Genomic DNA, 21626 nt, shown 5'->3' with positions numbered 1-21626 from the left:
AATGGCTTGTATGAGATAATTTATACAGAAATCCCTTCATAGAAGCTGCTTGAAAAATACTGGTTTATTTTGCCCGAGTGCCCTAAATAACAGACAGGTGGGAAAGAACCCAGTTTTTATTCTGTCCTGCAGAATACTGCTACTTTGCTCTGGAGATGCCCCAAACCACTTTGACTGCTTAACTTTAAACAGGAGGGGATTTTCAACTGGCCTCATTTGCCAAGGTGTCCCTCTGCCTACTTACAGGAAGTGGTACTCATTAGTTAATGGGCCCACAGTTTGAAAAAAAACAACCATAAAGTGCTAACCGGCCTTGCCCTTCTACTTGCCTCATTTCTGGGGAGCCTGGGACCCGGGTAATCTGGTCATGGTTTCCTTCGGAAGCCACGTGGCCTGTGTTTACAGTAATAGCTGCCTCCCAGGGTAATATAAGTTGATTAAGTCTATCAGCAGAGTCCTCTGCTCAGGAACCTTACTCCAAGAAAAACCAGCTCTCAGGAGAAATTCACACCAAGATACAAGTGCCTGGCCATAGTGTAAAGTAATTATTACCTGCCCCAAGACACCAAAACTTTGTAGATGACGGTAACACCGGCCTACATTGGCCTCACGTGTAGGCAGTCAGTCTCATGCAACAATTACTCACTGGGGCTTCACAACAGCCACCCATGGGAGGTCAGGCGGGATTCTCGTTCTCATCCTGAAGCTGAGACCATGGAGGCCCAGAGAGGAGCAGTGACTTGCTTCCCCAGCTTTAACTGTGAGTTCCTGAGAGGCAGGAACTGTGTGTGTCGTTTGTGTCAATATCCCTGAGCCCAGCCCAGGGCTGGCACACAGCAGGTTCTCATTAAACATCGTCAAGCGAGTGTGAGGTTGGTGTTGCCATCCTGTTTCAGTGTGGCAGAAGTGGGCACGGCAGGGAAGCTGTCCAAGGTCACGTGGCCAGCATGTGATGGAGCCAGGAGCCGTACTCAGGTCTGGAGCTCCAAAGTCCATGTTCTTCCCACCATGCCTCATGCCTCCCTGTAATTTACCCGGACAAACATGTGGCGTGGGGAGGAAAAGGAAGCCAGCTGACTTGGGCCACAGGTCCCAGACCTGGTGGGATTGGTGGATACTGGCTCTGTGCATTTTAATTTTGGGGTTCAGGCTGTACTCACTCCTGTCTGGTTGACAGAAACAAGTACCCCCGGGGAAAGAGATGGGGAGAAGGAAGAAATGCCTGAACTAGGAGTGGCAAAGCACAGGGGCAAGAAAACTGTCAGAACAGGGTGAGGAAGTCCTTCCTCAAAGGCTTTGAGGTTCTGGAAAAGTTAAACCTATTGGGGCTGACCCCAGGAGGAACAGGACAGATACCAGGACCAGAAACCATTTCTGTGACGATCCACCCCTCTTGTCACGGTTTACAACTTGTTCCTTTAGAGATTAAAGCTGGATCCTCCAGGACCTTGTCACTACAAGTGTGGTCCCTGCACCAGCAGCCTCAACCTCCCCTGGGGAGCTGCACTGCGGCACTGCTGAGCCAGAACCGGCTGAGGTCCCCAGGTCATTGACGCGCACGTTCAAGTTTAAGTGCTGCCCCAGGACAGTTAAATCAGCTTTGGCTGAGCTTTGGCTGAGCTTTGGCTGCCGGCTGTGATGACATCAAGTCAATGTCTCCTCTCAGCCATGGAGACCACAGACACCTGAAGGTGCCCAAATTCTCTCTCTGGAGCTCCTGGCTGCTGCTCTCCCAAAGGAGTGTTTGGCCCGGAGGCACACTGAGCTAGCATTTGCTCTCCTGTTACCTACACTCTTTTAAATTGCATTATAGAAAAGTTTTAAAGTACATAAACGTAGAGCGAACAGTATAATGAATCTCTTGTGTACCTATTCCCCTATGCTAGCTAATATTTTAGGTTGCCTCAAACCCTTAATGGGGACAGAAGCCGCCAGTGAAATGAACACAGTATTAAGTTGAAAGAAGTTCTCAAACCTTTGGGTGCAATAAATCAGGATGCAATGGGCCTGGGTGGGGGCCCTGGAATATCCTTTTTTTTCTTTAATTTTTCTAATGCTTATTTATTTTTGAGAGAGGGGGAGAGAGAGCACGAGCTGGGGAGGGGCAGAGAGAGAGGGAGACACAGAATCCGAAGCACGCTCCAGGCTCTGAGCTGTCGGCACAGAGCCCGACGCAGGGCTCAAACCCACTAGCTGCGAGATCATGACCTGAGCCGAAGTGAGACTTTTAACCAACTGAGCCACCCAGGCGTCCCTGGAATATCCATTTTTAACAAGCAACCCACGTAGCTCTGACTTCAGGGATCCAGGAAGCATATTGGAGAAAGCGCTGCTGGGCCATCTTTGCTGATAATTAATAGCAGCCTACACTTGATAGCACATGGATAAACCAGCAAGGCTAATACTGGCCTAAGCACGCTCATTCATCCAACTTTTGCTGAGCTCTGATTCTGCGACATGGGCTCTGCCAGATGCTGGGGACCGACAAATCGTGTGGGAGGTGGGCGAGTAAATGACACCGGTCCCACTTGCCTTCTTCAGTCTTTGGGTTTGAGAGTTGAGCCACACTCATGGGTCCAACCCCCTCGAAAATCGGGAGATAGGAGTGTGTCTGACCATTCTGTCAAGTTCAAAGGGCTTAGACCATGAGCTCTAGGAGTTTCAGGGAGAGCTCTCCCGAAGAGAGCTGCCCAGGAAAGGAACAAGATTAAACGTGAAGTAATGAAGATGTGTGGCCACCTGTTAGGGGCTGAAGAAAGAATGCCTGCCCCAGATGAAAGTTAGCCTGGAGCAGTGGTTCTCAAAGTGTGGTCCCCAGACCAGCAGCTTCAGCATCACCGGGAGCTTGGCAGAAATTCAAATTCTCAGGTCTAACTGATAAACTCTGGGGTGGGCTCCAGCAGTCTGTTTTAACAAGCCTTCCGGGTGCTTTTGAGGCTCACTAAAGCTTGGGAACCATTGACTGGGATGAACCAGTGTCCCTTTGAGCTTGGAGAGTCTTAGGCTGGATTTCACAAGTAGATCTAGAGCAGTCATTCCGGTCTAAATTCCTCCTCCTAGCTTCTCTCCCTTGATTTCCCTATTTATCCATTCAAAATCGTGGGTCCTCTGCCAGGGAGACTTGTCCCTCCAGGTCTTCTGCTCTGTGTGCCCGGTTGAAGGCACAGGTGGTGGAGTTAGCAGTGGTGGTAAACCCAGCAGGGACTGAACATGGCAGGTACGCAGTGAATAGTGGGGCTCTTTCCCTCACTCTGCTTCCTCCCCAATCCCCAACCTTGAGACAGGGCCTGGGGGAAGCAGGAGAGAAAAGAGAAGGTAGGAAGAGGTAAGGGCAGGGCGTCTCTCTCTACCTGATGCGTGTGCTTCTTCGATGTAGATGATGAGAAAGTCTGCTATGGAGCAAAAGTCTTCAATAAGTCTCTTGAACTGGTCAAATTTGAAAAGAAATGAAGGTCAGGTACAACTTCCAAAATTCAGCACCAATGGCCGGTTGCCTGAAACAGGAACGGAACCAGCAACAACCAGTCATCTACACACAGCATTGATTTGCCAGTAACTTCTTTACTCCTGCCCTCACTTCTATCACCACCATTAAAAAAAATGTTTTTTAATGTTTATTTTGTGAGAGAGAGAGAGAGAGAGGAAGAACAGGGGGAGGGACAGAGAGAGAGGGAGGGAGAGAGAATCCCAAGCAGGCTCACACGGTTACTGCAGAGCCCGGTGTGGGGCTTGAAACCACAAACTGTGAGATCATAACCTGAGCCAAAGCATCAAGAGTCAGATGCTTAGCCAACTGAGCCACCCAGGCGCCCAAATTCTGTTACCACCTTTATTTTCCCTCAGAGATGAAGCCAGGCCACAGTGGGGGGCTGAAGCCTACAGGACAAGACTGAACACAGGCTGGAGCCAGTTTGCTCCTCTCCACAATAAGGCCATGTTATCAAGGGGTCTCAGTAGACCACCTGCAGCCACTAGGTGGTAATTATTATTATTATTATTATTATTTTGACTAGGTGGTAATTAAAATAATGATACAGAGAGTCCCTCTCATGCAGTTTATAAGGCAGGCACGCACCTGTTTTCTCATGGGATGAGGTTAGCATACCGCAAGGTAGGCAATTTTCCCCCTTGTTTATAGGCTTGTTCCAGGCCACGCAGCAGGTCAATGGTGGAGTTAAAATTAATACTCTGGCTTCTAGACTCTCAATTTAGTACTCTTCCCATTCAAAGCCTCCATTTCCTCATTCACAAACAGACATAATATAGGATCGTTTTGAGGATTGAAGAAGGTAGTACAGATAAGGGCTTACAATGGTGCCTGGCTTATAGTAGGTGCTCAATAAATGTAAGCTGTTGTTATCGGCTGTCTTATTCCTGAGCTATGAAGTGGGGGAGGGGCAGTGAAGGGGATGCCACCAAGGGGAAGGAAGGATGAGGACAAGACTGGCTACATAATTTGCTGGCCCAGTGCAAAATGAAAATACTGAGCCCCTTGCTTACAAAGTGGGGAGCGGGAGTGCCCCTAAATATATTAAAATAAACAGATTTTCTTCTGTGTTCTCTCTCCTGCACTGGCATGGTAGCTACTACTTAATGTCACGTTCCCACGGACAGAGGGATATTCATGGGTGAATGCGGGCCCTCACAGTCACCCAGGAGCCCCAAAACTCGGTGCTCGTGTGCATGTGTGTGTGTGTGTGGCCAGTGGCTGCCAGTTTGCCTCTCCCTGCAGCACCAGATCAACACACTATGCCCCCGCTAGGAGCACAGAAATTGAGCTAGACATTCACCCTTCCCACATGCCCACCCCCTACCTCACAGCATATAACGACCTCCATTCAGGGACACGTGCTCGGCTCCTTGACGGGGGAGGGGAGATGGGCAAGAGGCTTCTCCCACCACGTTACCCCACACACTCAGCACAGTGCACATGGCGCTGTCAGCCCAGGATGGGGACGGGCCGCCTCCACGCCCTGCCAGGAGACGTGGCAGGATGGGCTCATGGGACCCCAACCTGGGTCTGCGTCCAGGCCCTCTCTGGGGTCAGAAGGAGGCAGCAGTCACTGGATAGCAATAGGAAGGAGGCTGGCCAAGCCCTGCATCTGAGCGGGGTAAGAGTGGGTCGTGGAGAACATGTCCCAGGGAGCGAGGAAGCTGTGGGAGGCAGGATCCTGCATGAGCCAAGGCTCCAAGTCCCCTGGCCCGTCCCATTGTCCCAGCAGGCCTCACTTGTAAAATGCAGATTCAAAGATACAATGATTAAGGATTTCAAACAGCTACTGCAGAATACTGAACCCCTGGCACGGGGCCCTTCCGAATGTGGAACCCTGTGTGACCCACTGGTCCCGCACCCATGAAGCCGGCCCTGGGTGGGAGCCTTCTGCAACTCTCCCACCTTAGATTGGGGGTAACTCCAGGGAGCTGCCAGCACCTGGTGGTTACCTGTGGCCGGGGCCGACATCATCGAGCCCGTCCCTCACATCTGTCAGAGCACAGCAGGCTGCGCACCGTGACGGGTCTGTGCCCGCCAGGCTACTTGTTGCCCCTTGTGGGCAGGGCCTGTTCCTCATTCAACCTCATGTCCCCAAGCATGCTCTCATTCCACCTATAAGCAAGTTATTCAGACTTCTCCTGTGCGAGGCTCTTAGCCACACACCAGGGATTCGGCAGAGAACAAAGCCAGCAGGCCCCTGCCTGCATGCAATTTGAGGTCTATTTAATGGCCAAAAAACAAGTAAACACATAAATGTGGTAATTTCAACTTGCGATAAGTGTTACGAAAGAGACAATCAAGGAGTGACCTACTTTAGACAGGTGGGTCGGGAGAGGCCTCTGAGGAGATGCCATTTAACCTGACAAATGAAGGATAGGAAAGAGCCAGCCATGGGCAAAGGGAGGAGAAGGGCATTCCAGACAAAAGGACTCTATCATGTACAAAGACCCTGAGGCAGGACAGAGCTTGGCGTGTTCAAGGACCTGTAAGGCCACTGTGACCAGAGCCAGGCCTGGGGAGGGGGTGGGAGAGTGGGTAACGAGAGGCATGACTGGAGAGGTAGGTATGGGCCAGGGAAGGCAGGCTCTCCTATGCCTTGGTGAAAAACCTGGATTTTATTCCACATACGATGTGACATCACGGAGATATAAAACAAGGATGGTGGATATTTGTTGCAATTTTGGCTGCCCAGTTCCTAAGCCTCCTTCCTAGTTGGAATTTCTTATTTTGTATGCTATTAATGGGAGAGTATGCCTCTGTGGAGGAGAGAGGGGCCAGGTCTGTTCTCTGTCCTGAGTAGCCAAGGCAAAAGCAGAGACCCAGGCTGGGCTGATTGGACTCTCCCACATAGATCTTTGATTCTGGAGTCATTGGGATGGCAGAATTCATCCATGGCCCAGTGGTAGTGCCCCTGTCAGGGATGGTGGGGTCCTGGGGGTGGGGGGTTGGTTCTCAAGGCAACCACAGTGACAGCAGCATCCTGGCCTGACTGTTGATGCTAAAAGACAGTCCAGGCCCAGGGCTCCAACTGTGGTTGATTCTGGAGATCTTGCAACACCTTATTAATATGTTCTTTTGCGTCCGTATGTTTGTGACTAAGAAAACCAGAGTGAGTTTCTGTGGCTCGCAAGCCAGAACCCTGACTGTTACGGTAGGGGCATATAATAATGAAACACGATTAGATTTACACTTGGACATCACTCTTTGGAGAAAGGCCTGAGGATGAGAATGGAAGTGGGCAGGACCCAGTTAGGGGGCGTCAGAGAAACGCACGTGAGAGATCATGGGAGCCCGGGCAATATGTGGGCAGCAGAGAAGGGGAAAGATAGAACTTGCTGATGGAGGGGAACAGAGGGCATCTTACCTTGCCGATGCTTCATTCCATGAGTTACACCCTCACCTTGTTGTGCAATGGGTTTGAAGCAGCTTACACATATAGTAAAATATTTTAAAAAATCATGCCCTTCTGGGAGGCACAGAACAGAAGGGAATTATGGAAGACAAATAAACCAGTTCTAAGGTCCCATGCATTCACTGCAACCGAACTAATATTTGACTGAGTTTCCTGGTGCCCAAGTACAGACAGAAACAATTGGTTATATAGTCCTCATTTTTCAGTACATAAGGAGAAAGCTGGCCAGGAGATACAAATCTCTCCTTGTCCTTGGCTCACAGATTTTCTCTTAGGAGGCCCTAGGGAGTACCAAGTGGGCCTCAGTCCCCTGCTGGTTGATTACACAAGTCCTCACCCATGTGACAGGGTTGCCCAGGCCTCATCAGGGGAGGCTCAGAGGTAAGTCAAGGCCAAGTGGTCAGCCATTGGCCTCCAATGACCCCAGAGTCATGCTTTAGATAAGAACCCAAAAGACTTAAGGTCAGGACCAGTGCTAAATATTAGCTGTCTGGAATTTTGTTTTTAATTGGAACAAAATTCAACACTGATTAGGACATTGGAAGAGACAGAGACATTCGTTTAATTATTTATAGTGTGGTTGGGTGCAGTGATCAGTATTGAGGGCAAAGTTTAAACTGGGTTCCCCACTTACGTGGTAGCAGAGGGGAAGGATGGGTGCAAGGGGGTAGCGGTACAGAGGGTTGGCACTCTGCCTGTGTGCACAAGCCACGGTGCAGAGAACACCATTTCAAATGTCAGGCAAGTGCCGCCAAGTCCAGCTTGTCTGTATAAATGGGAAAACAGCTCTGCAGCAGCTGGACTTGAACCCACCATCCTGACCTCCATGCCAGTAAATTAACCCCCATGGCAGGCTCTCTCAGCAGACAAAGCCCATTTATAGTTGCTAGATGGCACCTCCTAAGTACACTGGGAGAGATTTTAGAGGATAGGAAACAGGGGCTGAAATAAATCCAGTTTCATATTAACTCTCAAGTGCCTAGAAAATAAATTACCCACCATCGCCTTCTACCACAACACACCAGTTAATCAATATTTTGCTGTGTGTGTGTGTGTGTGTGTGTGTGTGTGTGTGTGTTGTCATGTGTGTACATGTGCACGTACATGCAGAGGATAGGAGGTGGCTGGGAATTTCTCTGAGCCTCTGTTGTCTGATACAACAACAAAAAGCACAGTAGCTGAGAGTCAGAAGGCACAAGTTCTAATTCAGGCTCTATAAGAACTTGCCATATGACTCTGAGTCAGTAATTTCCCTCGCTGGGCCTTTGCATCTGAAAAAATGAAAGAACTGCTTTAGATTACCCATAGAGTCTTCTAGATCTTCCAGTCTGTGGCTGTAAAATGAGCTCAGATTTATACCTAAAGCATACATCAGAGATTTTTAGTGGTCTGGTGGGTTTCCAAAGCAGTTATAGGATATCTTTCTATTAAGCAGAACTGATCATGTTAATGCCCTGCTTGAAAATCCTTCTGGAACTCACCAATACCTTCAGGATGAAGTCTACCCTCTTCAGTAAGACACATCAGGTCCCTTAAGTGCTGGTCCCTGATGATGGCTCCAGTCTCATCCTTCACCACTTCATGCCTCCCACAGTCCCACTTCTGCCAAACTGACGTCACCTCCACATCTTAGATGGCAGCTCCCCACCTCTGTCCTGCTCTGCTCCCCACTCTCCTGTTCCCCACACACTCCAAAGCTTCACTGTCTCTAGACAATGGGCTCGCCATCCTCTTCCCCAGGAAGCCTTCCTCTGACCACCTTCCTACCCACCCACATCTTCCAGAACCCTCTGCTTCCCTCTCTCACTACACCATCTCCCCCTCTGGGTTATGAGATTTTTCTAGGGCTGACACCAGTTGTGTTGATTTCTGTATCACCAGTATCTATTATTTCAGGACGATTCAGTACCATTATTTCTTTTTTCTTTTTATTTTTTTTTAACGTTTACTTATTTTTGACAGAGAGAGAGAGACAGAGAGAGAGAGAGACAAAGTGCAAGCAGGGGAGGAGCAGAGAGAGAGGGAGACACAGAATCTGAAGCAGGCTGCAGGCCCTGAGCCATCAGTACAGAGCCCAACGTGGGCTCGAACTCACGAACAGTGAAATCATGACCTGAGCCGAAGTCGGACGCTCAACCTACTGAGCCACCCAGGCGCCCCATCAGTACCATTATTTCTGAATCCATGTGCTAAAAGCCAACTCATTTTATAAGTAGAGTTTTCTTTTGTCTCTTGGTCTCCTTCTCTCTCCATTCTTCAGTCTCAGGTGCAATAGTAGGGAGCAGAGGCAAATATTTAAAGTATTTAAAATGTGAAGTGGTCCATGGGTGCCTGGGTGGCTCAGACGGTTAGGTGTCCGACTTCGGCTCAGGTCATGTTCTTGCAGTTCGTGGTTCAAGCCCCGGGTCGGGCTCTGTGCTGACAGCTCAGAGTCTGGAGCCTGCTTTAGATTCTGTGTCTCCCTCTCCCTGGCCCTCCCCTGCTCACACTCTATCTCACTCTCTCTCTCTCAAAAATAAATAAACATTAAAAAAAATTTTTTTAAATGTAAACTGGTCCACTGAAAGCAAACAGTTACAAGAAGCGAGTACATTCTGTGAACTGGCCATGAGGCAAGTTGGCTTTCATGGAACTGGTCAGTAGGTGATTGATATTCATCAAATTGGCCTGCTTCTAGCTCAGTGCTTGGCACATAGTGGACACTCAATAAAAGTTAACTGTTATTCTCAGTGTTCTTATTATCAGTGGTCACTTGGCAAATGTTGGATAAATACAGGTCATTTGTGCACCGCAGTTTAAAGTCATGAGCAACTGGGGCACCTGGATGGCTCAGTCGGTTGAATGTCCGACTTCGGGTCAGGTCATGATCCCACGGTTCGTGGGTTCAAGCCCCGCATCGGGCTCTGTGCTGACAGCTCAGAGCCTGGAGCCTACTTCAGATTCTGTGTCTCCCTCTCTCTCTGCCCCTACTCTGCTCACACTCTGTCTCTCAAAAATAAATAAATGTTAAAAAAAAAAATTAAAGTCATGTGCAAAAAACCCTTGCCTGTTGCTCTACTTGAAACGCCTTTCCCTTCCCAAGCTATAAAAATCTTACTCATTTTTCAAGGCCTAGTTCCAAAGCCACCTCCTCCAGGAAACATTCCAAGCCCTGCAGGCAAACTTTATACCTTTACAGCCTCCCCCATCTCACAGAACTGTGAGGATTCCTTTACTACGTCCATCTGTGCTGGGAAACCGTAACCTTCTTGAGTGAAGCAGCAAGCTCTTACCTAACTCTGAGTCCTTGGCGTCTAGCTGAGGGCCGGGCACACAGGAGGTGCTCGTGAATGTTTGCTGACTGAAGAAAATGAGATGAAGAAGCCCAGATTCTGGGTCTGACTTGGTCGCTCACTGGCTCTGTTACCTTTGCCTCTCAGCGTTCTCCATTCCCTTCTAAAGTGAGAGGACTGGATCAGGTCAACTTTTCCCAAAGGGTGTTCTTTGGATCATGTGTGATGATGACAGGCATTTCCTCAGGGGGAGACCTGGGGGTTGTGTGTGTGAGGAACATCAGTCAGTGCTTTGTCAGTTTGGTTTTTTTTCCCACAAGTTTTGTTTGTTTTGAAGCTTCAGGGCTTCTCAGAGCTTTAAAAATATTCGCATGCTGTATGAATTTCCAGGAGGAGGGTATAGCGTGCAGCGTTTCTCAAACTACTTGAATCAGGGAACTCGATGTAGTAAAGCTTATCTGCGGGATTTGGCCTCCAAAGACGTGCTTTGAAAAACACTAGAGTAGCCACCTGCCTCAGGGGCCTTCTCTACTCCATCCGCTGGGTCTGGGTCCCGGGAAATCAGAGATGAATTGGACATAGTACTGTCACGAGGCTCCCCGTTGGGCAGCCAGAGGCTGGGTGGCAAGAATCAGTGTCCGAGGAGAGGGGCACATGCAGAGCCATGCGTCCAGGAGAGAGAGCGCCTGCCTAGCTGTAGGGCTCTGAGATGGCCTCACAGAAGGGCGTGTATGTGAGAGCAGGCCCCTGTTGATGAGGCGTTTGGACTGTTGGCGATAGAGGGGAAGAGCCAACAACATGAGCAAGGCCGAGAAGGGAAAGCACAAGGGATGTGCAAGGCCCAAGAATTGGTCTGCAGGCCACAGCATGAGGCGCAGCCTGCAGGTGAGACGGGGAAGGAAAGCGGGAGTTGGCTCAGGAAGGACCTTGAGCACAAGGCTGGGCCCGGGTTTGTTCTGAGTGCAGAGGGCAGCTGCGGAGGCTGGGGATGCGCTTGCTAAGGGGCAATCTCACAGCCAGTCGCAAGTGGGGTAGGAAGAGAGGGCAACAGGGGGAGGAGGAGGAAGGCCTGATAGAAGGAACAGCTGTGAGGACAAAAAAAAAAAAAGGGGGGTCTGTAAGACCCCACATCGATAGAACTTGTATACATAGGAGAGGGAGAGAGAGTGCTTCAACATATATTTACTGAGCGCCTGCCATGGGCCAGCAGCAGCCAAAGGATGCAAAGTGGGTTAGACCATGGGCTCCACCTGCATGGAGCGTGCAGGCTAGTGGGGGCGGCACAGAACTACCTATCAGGTCAGGTGCAGTAAAGAGAAGCTTAGGACGTCAGGCATGGAAAAGGAGGTAACCTAGCCTGGCGGGGGATCCAGGGCTGGCTTGTTGCAAGAAGTGGCACTGAGCGGAAGTCTGAAGGATGAGCAGGAGCTGACCAGGCAGAGCGACTCTAAGAGCCTAAGAGCCTGTGGAAGGGGGCGCCTGGGTGGCTCAGTCGGTTGAGCATCTGACTTCGGCTCAGGTCGCGATCTCACGGTTCATGGGTTCGTGGGTTTGAGCCCCACGTTGGGCTCTGTGCTGACAACATGGAGCCTACTTCACATTCTCCTTTCTATCTGCCCTCCCCCACCTCTCAAAAATGAATAAACATTTTTTAAAAATTAAAAAAAAATAAATAAAGAGCATATGGAAGGAGCTGAAGGCCAGTGTAGCTGGTTTGTGGGTTAAGGGCCTGGGAAGGTGGCGATGCCGCTCAGAAGAACAGAATCTAGAAGTCCTAGATGCAGGAAGTGAGAAGACAAGAAGCCAAAAGGGAGCAGCCAGAATAGAATTCAGGACTTTCCAACCCACTTCCCCACCCACTGCTGATACCCCCACTCCAAGCGCATCTCAAGCTTGGAACAGTCTCCTGACCTTTCATGAAGTCCCAGATGCTGCACCTCTGTCCTGAGAGCCGGACCACGGGGCAGTTGGGGGCCAGACCTCCTGGCTCAGTCCTGTCCTCGAGTCGCTGCCATCGGACCTTCAGGACAAACCAGAAATACTGCACACTGTACAGAGTTGGGGCCCAGTTGTCATAGGAAAAGTGGGGGTTCTTCCGGTTCATGGCCACGATGTGTTGCTTGACTCTCGAGGGAAACAATATCAGGAACACTTTGCCCACAGCCACCTGCAGGGCCACCTGAAAGAGGACCCAGAGCCTCCTCAGCCACAGCCCTGCCTGGGGCAGCCCCATTTTGGCACAGCCAGAGCTGGCTCTGGGGCTGGTGGGCAGAGAGGCCACAGCCGGGCGGTAATGGGAGGAGCTGAACAAAGGTGCAGGGTGGATGTAGCCAACCCGGGACAGCAGGAAGGTCCTGGGACAGAAGGTGTCTGCCTTCCTGTCAATGGAATGGAAAATTCCAAACCGAGGGCTCAAAGGTCTCTTCTAATTATTATCATTTCTGATCCTTTGCCTTAACCTTTGAGATATCCTTGGACTGAGAGACTTCAGATTTTAAATCCTCCCTCTGATAAATTTTCAAAAACCAATACTTATAAAGATCACACTTAAAAGGACTCTTTGGTCCTTTAGAAAGGCTTTGTTGTAAGTAACTCCTAACATTAATCGTTCTTTTAATAATGTAAATTGTTCCTTTACTAATGAAAGATGGTTTTCCCACTCACAGCTTCTTACTTGGTGGTTGAATGTTTCTGGAGGCATAGCCTCCCCTAGAGGATTTTGGGCCTGGAAACTCCCAGGCAGAGACAGAGCTGGGTTATCCCCAAGAAAACCTGGACCTGTGTGTGTGTGTGTGTGTGTGTGTGTGTGTGTGTGTGTTTGTGTTGTGTGATATAACTACAACACTCTGCACTCAGCAGGGTGGCAGTCCAGAGTGGGGGAAAGACAAGTAAGCAAAAAGTTATCATTTTAGCATATGAAGCACAGAAACAGAAGATGGGTGGGGGGCTTGGAAACGTGGTGGAGGGCAGTTAATGCAGTTAATTCTATTTAGAGAGGTCAAGAGGACTTCCCCCAAAGTGATATCTACGCTGAAACCAGAAAGGCAGAATAGCAAGCAGTAAGCCAGGCAAATGGGGACATTGGTCCTAGTGGACGGAACCACATGTCCAAAGACCTAGAAGCCAGAGAGAGCATGGCCCACTGGAAAAATTAAAAGAAGAATCATAGAAGCTCAGAGCTGGAAAGTGTTTTAGAAAACATCTAAAACTACTTTCCTTTTAAGCAGGGAAACTGAGGCCTAGAGAGGGGAAGAGACTGAAGGCCAATTCCGCAATTAATTAATGTCCTAAAGGGTTAGTTCACAAAGCTTGAAGTTTACCCCTCCCTGACGCATTTGCATACCTGTGCATTAGGGCAGAGGGAAGAAAGACTTGAAAGCTGACTGTCATAGCCATAAAGGTGTTAACCTTGGCCTCTAGCACACTAACTCTATTTAGAGAAGAAAAAACACCTCCAAAAGCTGTTCTGTTTCTAAGCATCTCACTGTAAATGCCAAGCTGTGTCCCTAAAGTACAGCACCTGCCTGTTTGAGCAGTAATAACCCCTAATGTGTACATAGCATTTTCCCATACAAAGCATTTCTGTTATTGAAGTAGACTATTTTTTCAAGCAGTTTTAGATTTACAGCAACATTAAGCCAAAAGTATGGGAGTGCCCAACTACCCCTGGTCTCCATACTTGCACAGCCTCCCCTACTATCTGTATCCCACCAGAGTGGTACATGTGTTACAGTTGATGAGGCTATATTCACAAATCATTATCCCAAAGTCCATAGATTACATTAGACTTCACTCTTGGTATCGTACAATCTATGGGTTTTGACAAATCTATAATGATATGTAACCACCATTAAGGTATCATAAAGAATAGTTTTGATGCCCTTAAATCCTCTGTGCTCCTCCAGTTCATCCCTCCCTCTCCCCTAATCCCTGGCAACCATTAATCTTTTTAGTGTGTCCATAGTTTTACCTTTTCTAGAATGTTATATAGTTGGAGTCTTACAGCATGTAGCCTTTTCAGTTTGACATCTTTCACTTAGTAATATGCATTTAAGAAACCCTCATGTCTTTTCAGGACTTGATAACTCATTGTTTTTTTTAAACATTGGACAATATCCCATTGTCTGGATGTACCACAGTTTATCTGTTCACCTATTAAAGGACATCTTGGTTGCTTTCAGGTCTTGGCAATTACAAATAAAGCTGCTGCTATAGACTGTTTGATTCCTGCCCTACCCCTCCTCCCCCCATTCATATGTTGAAACCTAATCCCTAAAGTGATGGTATTTGTTTTTTTGTGAGGCCTTGTAAGGTGATTAGGTAATTAGAGTGGAGCCGTAATGAATGGGTTAGAGCTCCTTCACCCCTTCATCCATGTGAGGACACAAGATGACTGACTGGGAACCAGGAAGTGGGCCCTCACTAGATACCAAATCTTCTGGTGCCTTGATCTTGCACTTCCAGCCTCCAAAACTGTGAGAAATAAATTTCTGTTGTGATCCACCCAGTCTATGGTATTCTGTTATAGCAGAATGAATGGATTAAGACAGGTGCCATAAACAACTATACGCAAGTTTCTGTGTGGACGTGTTTTCAACCCATTTGGGTAAATACCAAGAAGCACAAAGGCTGGATTTTATGGTGAAAGTATGATTAATTTTAAGAGAAATTGATAAATTGTCTTCTAAAGTGCATGTGTCGTTTTATATTCCCATCATCAATGAATGAGAGTTACTATTGTTCCATGTCCTCACCAGCATTTGGTGTTGTCTGTGTTCTGAATTTTGGCCATTTTAATAGGTATGTAATAGTTTCTCACTCTTGCTTTAATTTGCAATTCCCTAATGGCATATGATAATGAGCAGCTTTTTATACACTTATTTGCCATCCATATATCTTCTTTGGTGAGGTGTCTGTTCCAATCTTTCATTCATTTTAAAATCAGTTTGTTCATTTTTTATTGCTGAGTTTTAAGAGTTGTTTCTTTTAGATAATAGTCCTTCATCAGCTATGTCTTTTGTGAATATTTTCTCCCAGCCTGTGTGGTTTGTCTTCTCAGTCTCTTGACCAATGTCTTTTGCAGAAGTTTTTAATTTTCATGAAGTCTAGCCTACCAATTCTTTTTTTCACAGATTGGTGTTGTATCTAAAAAGTCATCACCAAACCCAAAGTCATCTAGGTTTTCTTCTGTGTTATATTCTAGGAGTTTTATAGTTTTGTGTTTTACATGTAGGTCTAAGTTCCATTGTGAGTTAATTTCTATGAAATGTCTGTGCCTAGATTCTTTTTTTTTTTCTTTTTTACATGTGGATGTCCAATTGTTCCAGCACCATTTTCTGAAGACTGTCTTTTGTCCTTTGTATTGTCTTTGTTCCTTTGTCAAAGATCTTTTGATTATATTTGTGTGGGTCTATTTCTGGGCACTCTTTTCTGTTCCATTGATCTTTTTGTCTATTTTCCTGTCCATATCATACTGTCTTGACTACTGTATCTTTATATTAAGTCTTGAAGTTGAGTAGTGTCAGTCCTCCAACTTTGTTCTTCTCTTTCAATAGTGCATTAGCTATTCTGGGTCTTTTGTCTCTCCATATAAACTTTGGAATGAGTTTGTCAATATCCACAAAATAACTTGCTGGGATTTGCTTTAGGATTGTGTTGAATCTATAGATTAAGTTGGGAAAAACTGACATCTTGAAAACATTGAGTCTTCCTGTTCATGAACATGGAATGTCTTTCCATTGTTTAAGTTCTTGTTTGACTTATTTCACCAGAGTTTTCCTTGTATAGATTTTTTACATATTTGGTTAATTTATATCTAATATTTCATTTTGGGGGGTGCTAATGTAAGTGGTATTATGACTTTAATTTCAGATTCCAATTGTTCATTGCTGTTATATGAAAAAGCAATTAACTTTTGTATATTAACTTTGTATCCTACAACTTTGCTATAAACACTTATTAGTTCTGGGAGGTTTTCTTGCCAATTAATTCAGATTTTCAATATTGTAATCTATGAACAAAAAAAGTTCTATTTCTTCCTTCCCAATCTGTATACCTTTTATTTCCTTTTCTTGTGTCTTATTGCATTCTCTAGGACTTCCAGTATGATGTTGAAAAAGAGTGGTGTTAGAAGGGATATTGGCAGAGGTTATTGGGAGGACATGACTGCCAGTTGACCCACAAGCTGGGCCTGGGAAATCAGAGGCTCCTTACCACCTCCCCTATCCTTGGAATGTGTGTGTCATTTGCCTTCCCTGTGTTAGAAGCTGCCCAAGGACACGGCCTTGAGATAGTAATGTGCTGTTGAGACCATCTGGATGGTATACATGACGAAACCCAGTTAACACCTCTATATAACTTTTAAGATTCTGGCAGGCAGGTGCAGAGATCTACTTCTCTTGTGGTTGCCCAAGACAAGCCTCATAAGTAAGTTCTCTTGCTTACTGAAACTGCCACCTACCAATCTGGAATAGTCTGCCTCTTTCTTCAGTCTCTCCTTGCCCTCTGTGTAAAGGGGCCAGGTTGTGGACCAACAGGGTATACTCTTGCCTTGTTCCTGATCTTGGTGGGAAAGTATCTAGTTTCTCACCATTATGTATGATGTTAGCTGTAGGTTTTTTGTAGATGTTCTTTATCAAATTGAGAAGTTTCCTCTATTCCCTTTTCTGAGAGTTTTTATCGTTAATGGGTGTTAGATTTTGTCAAATGCTTTTTCTGCATGTATTTTGCTATAATCGTGTGATTTTTCCTTAATCTGCTGATGTAATGGATCACATTAATTCATTTTTGAATGTTGACCAAGTCTTACATATCTGGAATAAATCTCACTTGGTCATGGTGTGTAATTCTTTTTATACATTGTTGGATTCAACTTGCTAATTTTGTTGAGGATTTTTGCATCTCTATTCATAAAAAATGTTGGTCTCTAATTTTCTTTTTTTGTAATGTCTTTGCCTGGTTTGGGTATTAGGGTAGTGTTGGTTTCATAGAATGGATTAGGAATTATTCCCTCTGCTTCTAATTTCTGGACAAGACTGTGGAGAATTGTTATAATTTCTTCCTTCAATGTTTGGTAGAATTCACCAGTGAACCAGTGGGTTCATTTGGGTCTGGTGCATTTTCTGTTTTCAAAAGTTATTATTTATTCAATTTCTTTCTTTATTAAAAAAACTTTTTTAACGTTTATTTATTTTTGAGAGAGAGAGACACAGAGCGCAAGCAGGGGAGGGGCAGAGAGAGAGGGAGACACAGAATCCGAAGCAGGCTCCAGGCTCTGAGCTGTCAGCACAGAACCCCACGCAGGGTTTGAACCCACGGACCGTGAGATCATGACCTGAGCTGAAGTCGGAAGCTTACCCAAGTGAGCCACCCAGGTGCCTCTTGATTCAATTTCTTTAATAGATATAGATCTATTCAGATTGTTTATTTCTTCTGGTAGGAGTTTTCACACGTTGTGTCTTTCAAAGAATTAATCCATTTTATTTTGGTTATCACGTGTGGGCATAGAGCTATTTAGAGTATCCCTTTAATATCCCTGGGATCTCTAGTAATGTGCCCTCTTTCATTTCCAATATTAGAATTTTTTCTTAGTTAGCCTGGCTAGAAGTTTATCAATAAACCTCTGGTTTTTGGCTTTCTTGATTTTCTCTATTGAATTCCTGTTTTCAATTTCATTGATTTCTGTTCTAATTTTTATTATTTATTTTCCTCTGCTTACTTTAGAGTTAATTGTCGCTCTCTCTTTTTCTAGTTTCCTCAAGTAGAAGCTTAGATTACGGACTTTAAATCTTTCTTCTTTTCTAATTTTCTAGGTATTTTTCTCTTATTGATTTCTAGTCTGATTCCAATGTGGCCTGAGAGCATATATAATATAGTTTCTACTCTTTTAAATTTGTTAAGGTATATTTTATAGCCCAAAATGTGGTCTATCTTGGTGAATGTTCCATGTAAGTTTGAGAAAAATGTATATTCCACTGTTGTTGGATGAAGTAGTCTATATATGTTGATTATATCCACTTGACCAATGCTGCTGTTAAGTTCCACTATGTCCTTACTGATTTTCTGTCTGCTAGATCTGTCCATTTCTGATAGAGGGACATTAAAGTCTCCAACTATAATAGTGGATTCCTCTATTTCTTCTTTCAGTTCTATCAGTTTTTGCCTCATGCATTTTAATGCTCTGTTGTTAGGCACATACACATTAAAGATTGTTATGTTTTCTTAGAGAATTGATCCCTCATCATTATGTAATGCTCCTTCTTGGTAATTTTTCTTGCTCTGAAGTTTGCTCTGAAATTAGTGTAGCCATTCCAGCTTTCTTTTGATTAGTGTTAGCATAGTGTATCTTTCCTCATCTCTTTACTTTTTTAAAAATAGAGTTATGGGGCACCTGGGTGGCTCAGTTGGTTGGGCGGCCAACTTCAGCTCAGGTCATGATCTCTCGGTCAGTGAGTTCGAGCCCCGCGTCGGGCTCTGTGCTGACAGCTCAGAGCCCGGAGCCTGTTTCTGATTCTGTGTCTCCCTCTCTCTCTGGCCCTCCCCCGTTCATGCTCTGTCTCTCTCTGTCTCAAAAATAAACGTTAAAAAAAATTAAAAAAAAATAGAGTTATTATGTAAACAGTTATTGGAACGATATGATCTATATAATCACTGTTCCTATTACTTTTTTATTTTTGATTTTTTTTGTGGTAAAGTACACAAAACATAAAATTTACCGCCATAAACAGTTTTAAGCATACAATTCAGTGACATTAAGAACATTCACACTATTGTACAACCATCATCATCATCCACCCATATAACTCTTTCCATCTTGCAATTCTGAAACTATATTCATTAAACAATAACTCCCCATTCTCCACATCCCTCAGCCTCAAGCAACCACCATTGGTTTTTTGCCTATGAATCTGACCACTCTCGGTACCTCATATAAATGGAATCATAGAATATTTGTCTTTTTTGTGACCGGCTTATTTCACTTAGCATAATGTTCTCAAGGTTCATCCATGCTGTAGCATATTGAGGAATTTCATTCCTAATTTAAGGCTGATTAATATTCCAATATATGTATTCCACTGTATGGATAATATGTATAATATTCCAATGTATGTATGTAACACATTTTGCTTATCCCATCTACTGATGGTCACTTGGGTTCCTTCCATATTTTAGTTATTATTGTGAATAATCGGCTACGAACATGGGTTTTTAAGACCCTGATTTCAATTCTTTTGGGTATATACCCAGAAGTGGAAGTGCTGAATCATATGGTAATTCCATTTTTAATTTCTTTAGGAACTGTTTTCCATAAAGGCTTCATCATTTTACATTCCCACCAACAGTGCACAAGGATTTCAATTTCTCCATATCCTTGCCAACACTAGCTATTTTGTGTTGTGTTTTGTTTTGTTTGTTTTCTTTTTGTTTTTATACTATCCATCCCAATGGGTATGAGATGATGTCAACATTAGTATTTAAAATTTTAAGGGTTATGTATTTCTTTCAATTTGTATTACCTATAAAAAGCACACCAAAACTGGGGCACCTGGGTGGCTCAGCTGGTTGGGCATCTGGCTCTTGGTGTCGGCTCAGATCATGATCTCATGGTTTGTGGGTTTGAGCCCTGTACTGGGCTCTGCGCTGATGGCATGGAACCTGCTTGGGATTCTCTCTCTCTCTCTCTCTCTCTCTCTCTCTGCACCCCCTACAAAATAGGTAGATAAACTTAAAAAAAAACCCTATCATTTCATAGTTATTATCACTTAGGGTAAGACCAAAGTAGATAGTATAGTGGTGAGCTACGTCTTCAGAAAAGAGTTAATGTTAAAAAGTCCTTCTGGTGAGATTGGCGCTTTACTGGGGCTTGTGAACTTGGATTTTAGAAGGGTTCCCACCACTGAAAATAGTGGTTCACTGTGAAGGAACTGTTTATGAAAACAGTGTGAACACCTGCTGAACACCTTATGCCGAACACCTGCTTTCCTTCTGGGAATCTGGAATTCAGGTGTGTGCTAGACAGAGGATGCTGATGTGACCAGCTCCCAGTAAGATAAAACCTTAGGTACTGAGTCTCTGATGAGCTTCCTTGGGAGACAATATTTCATACATGTTGTCACAACTTTTTCTCTGGACTGGTTTTCTCTGGACTTTGCCCCTTGTGCCTGTTCCCTTTGCTGATTTTGTTTTATATTTTTTCACTGTGAAAGCATAGCTGTGAGTATGACTATATGCTAAGTTCTCTGCGACCTCCTACAGATCACTGAGACTTGGGGTGGACCTATGATACACCATGTTACACAGGCTGCCCATAAACATTTCAAACCTCCAGCACTTCTGTTATTTTCAGTGATACATTAACCATCACTTCAGAAAGCTGACAACTGTTTCTAATGCAAAGTAGGTATAAACATGTTTCACTGAAATCTAGAAAGGGATTAAATATGTTTTGCCTTTCCTTTCCAATTGCAGATATGTGTTGGGAGTTGGGATTCTTGGTGCTGTAGCACTGAAACCAAACAACAGACTCATTTTATTATTCTAGAAACAAATCCTTATCTTAAATAAAGAGACAATGAGGGGTGCCTGGGTGGCTTAGTCAGTTACGCGTCTGACTTCAGCTCAGGTCATGATTTCATGGTTCATGAATTCGAGCCCCGTCTTGGACTCTGTGCTGACAGTTCAGAGCCTGGAGCCTGCTTCGGATTCTGTGTCTCCCTCTCTCTCTGCCCCTCCCCCCTGCTCACACTCTGTCTCTCTCTCTCTCTCTCTCTCTCTCTCTCAAAAATAAATAATAAACATTAAAAAAAAAAAAGACAACGAGCTTAATATATCTGTGTTACTGATTGATCATGTATTGTTCCATTATTCTCACTAAAAAGTTTTTTAGATATGTATTTGTATAAATAGATTATTACTTTTATATTTTATCATTTATTTTCTTAATTTTTAATGACTTTGATTTTCATTGTATTTATTAGTACAGCTACATTCTATTAATGGCAAGAGATCGTGGTTTTCCATTTCATGGAGGTTGATATACAGTTTCTCTCTAAAATAAACATATTTAGGGGCGCCTGGGTGGCTCAGTCAGTTGAACATCCAACTTCGGCTCAGGTCATGATCTCATGGTTTGTGGGTTCAAGCCCCATGTCAGGGTCCATACCATCACTGGAGCCTGCTTGGGATTCTCTCTCTCCCTCTGCCCCTCCCCTGCTCGCACTCTCTCTCTCCATCTCAAAAAGAAACATAACAAACAAACAAAAAAAATTAAAAAATATATATATTTAAGTTTAAAGAGTGAGCTCACAAAACCATTAAAAAAAGAAGGAAAATGAGGATGTGGTAAGTGCACATAGGTGATGGCACACGGGATTTCACTGAATTGTCCTTTACTTTCTGTGCAGGCTTGGAATTTTGAATAATAGAAACACTAGTTAAGAATTGCTAGCAG

General features: G+C 45.0%; 1 protein-coding gene and 1 long non-coding RNA gene across 6 annotated transcripts in view; both read right to left on the bottom strand.

The window, feature by feature from the left end:
* The window catches only part of DIO1 (iodothyronine deiodinase 1), a 40928-nt gene that overhangs the window by 5056 nt on the left and 14246 nt on the right, over window positions 1–21626 (bottom strand). For 3 of the 5 annotated variants that reach the window (XM_015072374.3, XM_015072373.3, XM_053214074.1), the window contains 2 exons: window positions 12089–12356; window positions 3351–3494 (listed from right to left, as the gene is read on the bottom strand). In XM_015072374.3, coding sequence (XP_014927860.1) covers window positions 3351–3494; window positions 12089–12281 — 337 coding nt within the window. In that variant the 5' untranslated portion in view covers window positions 12282–12356. Of the gene's footprint in view, window positions 1–3350; window positions 3495–12088; window positions 12524–21626 lie in introns of those variants that run through there. The other 2 variants (XM_015072372.3, XM_015072375.3) reach the window with 2 other exon arrangements.
* On the bottom strand, window positions 4581–12080 carry LOC128313869 (uncharacterized). The gene is made up of 2 exons (XR_008294885.1): window positions 10178–12080; window positions 4581–8176 (listed from the first exon to the last, which is right to left on the bottom strand). It is a non-coding gene; the product is annotated as an uncharacterized LOC128313869 (long non-coding RNA).

The sequence above is a fragment of the Acinonyx jubatus genome, chromosome C1 (assembly GCF_027475565.1).
Source record: "Acinonyx jubatus isolate Ajub_Pintada_27869175 chromosome C1, VMU_Ajub_asm_v1.0, whole genome shotgun sequence".
NCBI lineage: Eukaryota > Metazoa > Chordata > Mammalia > Carnivora > Felidae > Acinonyx > Acinonyx jubatus.
This window is presented reverse-complemented; position numbering and strand designations above follow the sequence as displayed.